Below are 9833 nucleotides of genomic sequence, written 5' to 3' on the forward strand. Positions count from 1 at the left end.
TAGACTTTGGAAGCCATGAGAGCAAAGCTTCTCTTTGCTTTGACCCTTCACCCACAGCTGTGGTAGGCCATGGAGCTGATTCCGCTAGGCGCAATGTCCACGAGCCGTCCCTGCACCATGCAGGACCGTCCACCTCTGGTGGGACAGGCAGTGTGAGGAGCTTGAGGGACTGAATGAACTCCTGATTTACAACAGACAAACTGCGCTTAACTACACACAAACAAACGGTTTCGAAATGGCTCGACACAGAGGCGCCTGCCGGCTGAATATAACCCCACCCAACTGTCCTGGCGTTTCTTCCTAATGAAGTCCCACTGCAGGAGTGCCCTAACCCTAACCCTAACCCTGGGAGACGCTGCTGACATTTCACCTCCCTCTGAAAACACCTTCCACTCACTCACACCGGGGACCCAGGCCAGGACCCCATTAGGAATGGCGTTTGATGTATGCAAAAAATAAAAGGTAGCATGTGATGAGATCTTAAGAAAACTTAACGTAATTTTAAATGGTGTGGAATGTTACATGGTAGGAGTGGGCCTTCTTTGTATTTTTATTTTTACATTGACGAGTACAAATGTACCAATCCTGTTCACCCATATGGTTTTTATCCAACAGGCTTTCGCACTAATTGCCGAGCAAACGGAGAACACCTAAGATGCAGTGTGACACAGCGGTGGCCCACAGCAGGAACCGCACGACTGCAGGGATGTTTGGACATTGCTGCACTGGGGTTACGAGACCTAACGTGCAACTAAATCGATCAAAACAAGTCAAGTTCAGGTCAACATTTCCAAATAACATGGCCAGAGGACACGCTGAGTGTGATGCTGTCTAATGTATTGATTGTTGCTCATAAGCAAATATCTGGGGTCTATCAGCAACTAGAAATGATCATAGAATACTACATACCTTCTTGTCATTCCGTAAAACGATTTATCGGTCTTTAACGAGATTCGTAATGTCACAGACAGTTAAAAAATGTTATTTAAAAAAAGGTCCTCCGGGCCTCTAGGTGTCACTGCGTCTTTGCTTCGCCATGCATTTTTCTAGAGGATCGAAGGGCAAAGAGAGCAGCAGGAAAAGAATACCGCCCAATATGAGGACAGCGCCGGCCGAGCCCACGCAGGCCACCGACCAGGACAGCTGGTGGTGCAGAGGCATGCTGGGATCGCTGGCCAACAGGGCCAGCACTGATTGGTGGAAAACGATGATGGACAGCAGGATCAGGATGCCTGAAAGGGATAGAAGTGTCGACAGAGAGAAAGTGTGATAAAGCCACATGCCAATGCATCTGAGTAGGGCCTTACTGCCATGCTTTATTTGTGTTTGTTTGTTTGTTTGCTTTAGTTCGTTGTCTCCAAATTTACTCATGGCCAATTCCCAGTCACTAGCAAAATCTCTGCCTGGGAAAATGAACATGAGCATTCACTGAGAGGGGCCACAGGACAGCTGAAGAAGGCTCGGGGAGACGACAGGGGATCAATACAGGCAACGCGGCCACCCTCCCTCAACAGAGAGCAGGGCCGGTTCAGTTCTGGCCATGGATGAGTGAGGCACTGGTAGGCCCTTGTGTTGTGAGGTTGCAGGGGGGCGAGGTGGTGGGGGGTGGTGGTGGGGGGTGGTGGTGGGGGTGAGGTGGTGTGGGGGTGAGGTGGTGTGGGGGTGAGGTGGTGTGGGGGTATGCTCACCTGAGAAGACAAAGCAGAAGGCAGCAGGCTTAAGGAGGAAGGGCACACTTTTACTGATGGACATGATGATGCACACACAGCCCATCACCATGAAGAACAGACCAAAGAGAGCCAGCATGGCAGAGCCTAGACTCAGATCTGAGAGAGAGAGAGAGAGAGAGAGAGATTGAAGACGTAGAGAGATCAGGAGGAAGGGAGAGGAGAGGGGATAAGGGGTGATGAGGGGATCATGTGGATGAAGGAGAAATAGAAAAGGTATATAGAAAAGTGAAGAGAAATGACTGAATAGGGAACAGAAACTTACTTTTGTTTGTTGTTTTCTTAAAAATTACTGCATTTTCTCCTGAGGTATAGAACTTGAAGAATGTACAATTAGATTCTAAGAGAGAGGGGGGGGGGGGGGGGGGGCAAGAGAGAGTACATACAAAATACAAAAAAACATAAGTGAATCATTTCTGCACAGAATTCCTAACAAAAACCCATATTGACCGATACGGAGAAACAGAAAATATTACTGGGAGAGAAGATACAAACTGTAGATTTAGCAGGATAATGTACACAAAACTGCCATTAGATCAGATAAAACACTATCACAAATACATTTGCAATGTGTCTTTAGTTACCGTTACTGTTTACTTTAGCTTCAGGCCGATTCTTACTATTATTTTGCTTTTAAAATTGAATTTATTTACTTTCTATCCTCTATAAAAACTCAGTCCTCTGTATATTAATAATGCATCTGTGTTTGACACATTGCTTTGCCAACATAAGTATTTTATCCTGTCATGGCAACAAAGCACATTTGATTTGATTTAATTGGAGTTGATTTGATTTGAGTTGGAAAAGGTGGAGGGGGAGAGAGGAGGAAAACCTGACAGAAAAACTTATGTCTTTTGGTCTAATTTATGAATAGACCAAAAAAATCTTAATTTCTGCTGTAAGCACTGTGAGTATAATTGTGTTTTAATGTGTTATGAGGGTACAATATCTGCCTCACACAATTACACACACACACACACACACACACACACACACACACACACACACACACACACACACACACACACACACACACACACACACACGCTCATAGACAAAAGCAGATGGAGAGGGAGAGCAATGCTTTTCCAAGGCAGATGGACGAGGAGGAGGAGACGCACGGCTTTAAGAGCTGCTCTGTGTTTAGCCAACACTGGGGTTTCTTACTACATCTCCCTCCACCTCTCCCCACCTCTCACCATCTCCCTCCACCTCTCCCCACCTCTCACCATCTCCCTCCACCTCTCACCATCTCCCTCCACCTCTCCCCACCTCTCACCATCTCCCCCCACCTCTCCCCACCTCTCACCATCTCCCTCCACCTCTCCCCACCTCTCACCATCTCCCTCCACCTCTCCCCACCTCTCACCATCTCCCTCCACCTCTCCCCACCTCTCACCATCTCCCACCACCTCTCACCATCTCCCTCCACCTCTCCCCACCTCTCACCATCTCCCCCCACCTCTCCCCACCTCTCACCATCTCCCTCCACCTCTCCACACCTCTCACCATCTCCCTCCACCTCTCACCATCTCCCTCCACCTCTCCACACCTCTCACCATCTCCCTCCACCTCTCACCATCTCCCTCCACCTCTCACCATCTCCCTCCACCTCTCCCCACCTCTCACCATCTCCCTCCACCTCTCCCCACCTCTCACCATTCCCTCCACCTCTCCCCACCTCTCACCATCTCCCTCCACCTCTCCCCACCTCTCACCATTCCCTCCACCTCTCCCCACCTCTCACCATCTCCCTCCACCTCTCCCCACCTCTCACCATCTCCCTCCACCTCTCTCCACCTCTCACCATCTCCCTCCACCTCTCCCCACCTCTCACCATCTCCCTCCACCTCTCCCCACCTCTCACCATCTCCCTCCACCTCTCCCCACCTCTCACCATCTCCCCCCACCTCTCCCCACCTCTCACCATCTCCCTCCACCTCTCCCCACCTCTCACCATCTCCCTCCACCTCTCTCCACCTCTCACCATCTCCCTCCACCTCTCCCCACCTCTCACCATCTCCCTCCACCTCTCCCCACCTCTCACCATCTCCCTCCACCTCTCCCCACCTCTCACCATCTCCCTCCACCTCTCCACACCCCTTGCCATGCACTGATCACAGAACTGGGCTTCACTTTGGAAGGTTTCACCTGTACAGAGTGGAATCTGCCTTTGTTATTTAGTTCCAGTGATTAAGATGAAAGCTTCATGCATGAAGATGATTCCTTATTTAACTGTAAGATGCAGTTTGGAGATAAGACCGGTCCTGGCCAAACTGGGATGTTTATGCTCTGACATTTTTGGACACCATAAGACAAACAAGTAGGGATTAAAGGGAGGGATGATTTTATCCGACTGATACAAACCACAAAACAACGCCACAGTGCTTCTATTACACTGTGCTCTTAAGAACACCATCCACTACACCAATATACTGCCTGTGCACAATGACTAAGCTCTCTCTCACACTAACACACACACACACACACACTTCCTCTCGCTCATACACACCGCACATATACCTCTCACTACTTCACCCTGCAGTGAACTTGATGATCGTGCAGTTAACAGTGCTCTGCTGTATATGAAACTGTCTTTATCATATATGCACCAGAACTGGACAGAATGACAGAAGACAGAATTACAGACAGTGAAGAGCTGAAGCTCTCTAGCTTTTAAACTATGAGTGCTCCCCCAGTGCGTTAGATGTCTAGGGCATATACCAAAATATCCTGTCTCTCCAAACGCCAGAGAGCTCTTGACTGGAGCTAACTGTGTGTGTGTAAGCCTGTGCCTGGTTCACATCATGCTTCAAATGCTAAACATCAGAGGTTTTATACACTGGTGTTAAATGCTAAAAAAAATTTAATAAATAAAGCAAGAAAAGAATTTCCCAGAGTCCTCCAGTACGGGGGTTTATTGGGCCCTTGGCTGGAAGTGTAATTCTACTGGTGCCTCCTAACCCAGTTGCATACATATTATTACATAATGAGCATAATGAGTGCACTTTATTATTATTATTATTATTAAGGTAATATTATTATTATAATTTTATTAAGGTAATATGTTAATGCTACTTCAGGTGCATAACATGAACTACTATATTCAAATAGTGTATTTTTAATGTTTTAAAAATTTGTTTTTGTGTTCTGTGTTTGTGTGCCTGAGAGACAGAGTGAGAGACAGGAGGTAAGAGGACAAGATGGGGGAGTGAGAGAGAGATGGAGGGAGTGAGAGAGAGATAGAGGGAGTGAGGGAGAGATAGAGGGAGTGAGTTAGAGATGGAGGGAGTGAGAGAGAGATAGAGGGAGTGAGAGAGAGATAGAGGGAGTGAGGGAGAGATAGAGGGAGTGAGAGAGAGATGGAGGGAGTGAGGGAGAGATAGAGGGAGTGAGTTAGAGATGGAGGGAGTGAGAGAGAGATAGAGGGAGTGAGAGAGAGATAGAGGGAGTGAGGGAGAGATAGAGGGAGTGAGTTAGAGATGGAGGGAGTGAGAGAGAGATAGAGGGAGTGAGAGAGAGATAGAGGGAGTGAGGGAGAGATGGAGGGAGTGAGAGAGAGATAGAGGGAGTGAGGGAGAGATGGAGGGAGTGAGAGAGAGATAGAGGGAGTGAGGGAGAGATAGAGGGAGTGAGGGAGAGATAGAGGGAGAGAGGGAGAGATAGAGGGAGTGAGTGAGAGATGGAGGGAGTGAGAAAGAGATAGAGGGAGTGAGGGAGAGATGGAGGGAGTGAGAGAGAGATAGAGGGAGTGAGGGAGAGATGGAGGGAGTGAGAGAGAGATAGAGGGAGTGAGGGAGAGACAGGGGGCAGAAGGGTAGTGAGCCAGCCCTCACCTCCAGGCAGTTGTGCGGGGCCGCAGTTCTCTCTGTCCGGGTTGACATCAGCCACCAGCAGGGTGCGGACGCAGCTCTTCCACAGGCCGTAGTGCGCCACCTCACACGTCTGGTTGTTGTGCAAGTGCTTGGGAGGCGACAGCTCCACCCAGAACTCCGTGCCGAGGCCCAGCACCGTCAGGGTCACGCCCACCAGGGCCACGATGAACGCCAGCTTGATCTTGCCCTCCTGGCTGTCGCTCATGCGAACGGGCCTGGGCCTCTTGCCCCCGCGGCCGCCCATTCCCCCGGCCACGCCCCCCGAAGCCATGCCCATACGCCCCTCCTCTTCCTGCTGCATGAAGAAGTTAGACCACATGGCTGAGCCGGTTGAGGGACAAGGAACCGAGGAACGGATGGATGAGACAGGTGAGGAGACGGGCGAAAGAGAGACGGAGGTGACAGAGGGGGGAAGGGACGGGCGGACCGGGGCGAGCGGGGGGAAGGGTGCGAGAGAAACAGCGAGAGAAGGTCAGGTCGACAACCGAAGATGATGAGGAGCGAGAGGAGTGTCAGCAGGACGTGGCAGCCGCACGCACGCTTCCTTCCCGAAGACCCTGGAAGGAATAAAAACAAACAAGTGGCAGTCCTAACGAGCAAACGCCGGATGGCATCCGGACGACAGCATTCGACACGTTCACACCTTCCCCACAAGCGCGCGTCTGAACGAGAGCATTTCTGCATGACATATACGGCATTCGCACGTTCCTCTGTGCGGCAGGGCTTGGTCCTCGCCGTCCGCTCCCAACACATGCCACAACGACACGGTTACAAGGCACGTTAGTGCCAGTTTCCGGCAAAACCGCACCCCAGGAGTGCACTGCTGCAGGATTCCGTGAAGTGGGACCATCCTATGTGGGAAGGTTTACTGTGTCCTGCACTGGACAAGGTTGGAGGCAGGGCGCGGGGTACCTGGGCGGCCCGATAAGCCCCCTGGTTTTAAGGGTCTTACCTTTGGCTTCTGTATGTGGTGCCCTCTCTGACGTTCTCATCACACACGGGTTATTTTCATAACTAAAGTGGCTGAGAGCCGGGGCCAGATACTCGGAAAATGCATCAGCAGCCAATAATATCTGGACATTATTCCATTCAACTATTTTTACAAAGGTCCCTGCCCGCCAGCCTTCACGTGGTGCATTCATACCGGGACACAGGACAGGCATTCAGTAGGAGACCTGGGTTGGGTGTCCTATGGGGGACACAGGACAGGCACTCAGTAGGAGAGTTGAGTTATGTGTCCTACAGGACACACAGGATGAGTAATTTGTCCTTCGGGGACACAGGATGATCACTCAGTATGAGACCAGAGTAATTTGTCCTACGGAGGACACAGGATGAGCACTCGATATGAGACGTGACTTATTTGTCCTACAGGGGACACAGGGCAGGCACTCAGTATGAGACCTGGGTTGTGTGTGTCGTATGGGGGGCACAGTATGAGACCTGTTTCTTCCCACCGTGGTCCTAATGGGAAACCCACAACGTCTTACTGTATGCTCCTACAAGAGGGATGAGTGTGTGTGTTTCTGCTTGTTAAGGGAGGCCAATATTATCATTCTTAAACTGACAGTAGAGGTTGTTTACTCTTGAAAAAAAGGTAATGGAGAGATGGAGAGAAAGAGAGACAGAGATAGATGAACAGAGACACAGAAGGGATTGGAAGTTGTTTGTCTTTCAGACTGAGGGGAGTAACGTTATTAAAGTGAGGGGGAATCAGAAGACATTGTTGACGCACACACACATGCGTCACCAGGGATGTTTGGGTCACATAATGAAATTTGCTTAGTCTGCTCAGTGTCACTATTTTGAAAACTAACACATAAGCAACAGAACATATGAAATGACCAAAATAGCTGGGAATACAGCAGTCCCACAGACTACGTGAAACTGAATGAATCACCTCCCTCAACTATACCAAAAACCTCTCACTGCCCCCATTCAAATTTTGAACTTAGTATAGAAAAACAGCATACAACACAAAAATATATATTTATGGACATTTTGTGGGACCAGACCTATAAGATTAGAAACCCTTATAGACAGACGTCGGAGTAGGGAAAAAAAACCTGCCAAATAAGTTGCTTATGCCAACGCTGTCTATAATTAACCCACTAGGAGCAGGTCTTCATTTGCTGACCACAAGCCTTATGGAAAGAGATCCTTGCCACTGTCTGCTAGCTGGCTAGTGATGAGACTGGGAGACTAGCAGTGATTGTTAGTGGTAATATGACACTTGGGTAAGGTGGGGCTGACCATGGCAGTGATCCCACAAACAGAGAACACAGCCGATCCAGACAGCCGAGACTCTGCACCAGTTAACACAGCTAGTGGGGCAGTGAGTTTAAGCAATCATACTGGAAGGGTTCCATTACCAGCTCTACGAACCTCTCCTTCTACCTTCCTCACACACACACACACACACACACACACACACACACACACACACACACACACACACACACACACACACACACACACACACACACACGCACGCACGCACAGGCTGCAGCTCCAACAGCAACTCCAATGAAGTGACTAGACAACCAGGTTTACAGTAGATATTTTTCTCACAAATGTAATGAATGAAAGAACAAACAGTTCATGCAGCAATTAGATATGCTGATCAAGTTAGTGTTTGACATCAGCTTAACCCATCACAGCTCACACCAGTGGCCTCAACACTCTTGATAGATCAGAAGAAACGCCCTAGCATTCTGATCACCCTCTTGATGGATCAATCCTAGCATTCTGATCACCCTCTTGATGGATCAATCCTAACATTCTGTACAGACTGAAGTACCAAGTCCAAGAGATGCACTTAGACAGGGTACATCAAATCAGAGAGACACAAATGTCTGCTAAAACCCAAACTGGCAAAACCATACATAACCAAGCATATCTCGCATTTTACTTCAGACTTTGATTAAATGTTTGTGTATGCGCATAGCAAAACAGCCTGAAAACCAGATTAGTGTTAGCAACGAATGAGTGTAATGAAAAATCTGACCTGTTCTCTGGGTAGGTGACGCTCTGGGGACCACAAACATGGGGCTCTGCGGAAAGAGGGAGAGAGGGGCGGGTCTGCACTGTAGGGGCGGAGGGAGGGGAACTCAGGGGGGTGAAACGGCTTGGACCCAGTCATGCCCACAGACTTGCAAATGTTCATCTGTGCATGTGAATTTACTTCGGTTTACACTTTCTTTGATGCGCTTTAGACGCAGCACAGGGGGGCGATTTGTACGCCTGCCGGGGAAAACGGCCGAGTGTGAGGGTTTGCGTCTGTCGATCCACGTTTGTGTGTGTGCGCTTGCGAGTGTGTGTGTGTGAAGGTTCTATTTTGGACACACACCTGTTAATGACAGTAAGAACACAGGAGTTAGTGGCAGAGAACTCTGCCAGAGAGCTGTTTATATAGGGGGGGTGGAGTACAGACAACTTTTAATTGATAAATATAAAATGAAGCAAGTAAAGACAACTTTGTAGAAAGAGGATACATGATAAATGTTTTTTCTATTATGCATCTTGCACTTTAATCAGCTACTGCTAGGACAGGCTGTGGAAGGTCAGACCATGACGTAATCATTCTCCGAATGAAGAGAGATCCTGTTCATTCAGATTCCAGCAGGTGCCTGCAGGGCTGTGCACTGTGAACCTGTCCCGAACCGCTCAACACGGGACCCAGCCGGGGCTTCCATCTTTTATTTTAGTTGCCATTTATCGCTTTTCATTAGATTGTGGCACAAATAATCGACTTCTCTAACCCTCTTTAGAAAGAGATCTCTTCTAAGAGCTCACCAGTTAAGAACTTCACAGCTCTGTTCTATTTTAGTTTAAGGATCCCTAGTGGCAGCTGATGTTTACTATTGGTATGTTCCTATGAATTTTAGATGTCAACTTTTCTAAAAAGTTTTAAAGATTTAATGTTCTTTCTTGTTACAGGCCATTATAAGGAAAAGTCAAGTGAAGTCTACAAACACAAGTTAATTTATACTCTTACTGACGAGCAACACTCAATCAATGTATACATCCACTAACTTTTTTCTAAGATTGTTTTATTTATGAATTTGAGAAATTACATTGAAAAAAAAAAACAAAAAAAAACAACTGAAGACAGAAAGGCAAGTGGCAGAAAGACCCCCACCCGTCCCACCCGCCAAACCTGCGGAGTCACAACCTGGTGCCCCCATCTTTTTTAAAACAGTCCCAAAATCCAAGTGCCTCCCCGCGCTCC

General features: G+C 48.4%; 1 protein-coding gene across 1 annotated transcript; it reads right to left on the bottom strand.

The window, feature by feature from the left end:
- Window positions 1-984: 984 nt before the first annotated feature.
- On the bottom strand, window positions 985-8741 carry cacng6b (calcium channel, voltage-dependent, gamma subunit 6b). The gene is made up of 5 exons (XM_076971041.1): window positions 8610-8741; window positions 5564-6159; window positions 1993-2067; window positions 1689-1826; window positions 985-1232 (listed from the first exon to the last, which is right to left on the bottom strand). The coding sequence occupies exons 2-5, from the start codon at window positions 5919-5921 to the stop codon at window positions 1009-1011; spliced, it is 795 nt and encodes a 264-aa protein (XP_076827156.1). The 5' UTR covers window positions 5922-6159; window positions 8610-8741; the 3' UTR covers window positions 985-1008.
- Between the last annotated feature and the right edge of the window lie 1092 nt (window positions 8742-9833).

This window comes from Brachyhypopomus gauderio, chromosome 13, assembly GCF_052324685.1.
Source record: "Brachyhypopomus gauderio isolate BG-103 chromosome 13, BGAUD_0.2, whole genome shotgun sequence".
In the NCBI taxonomy this organism is placed as follows: Eukaryota; Metazoa; Chordata; class Actinopteri; order Gymnotiformes; family Hypopomidae; genus Brachyhypopomus; species Brachyhypopomus gauderio.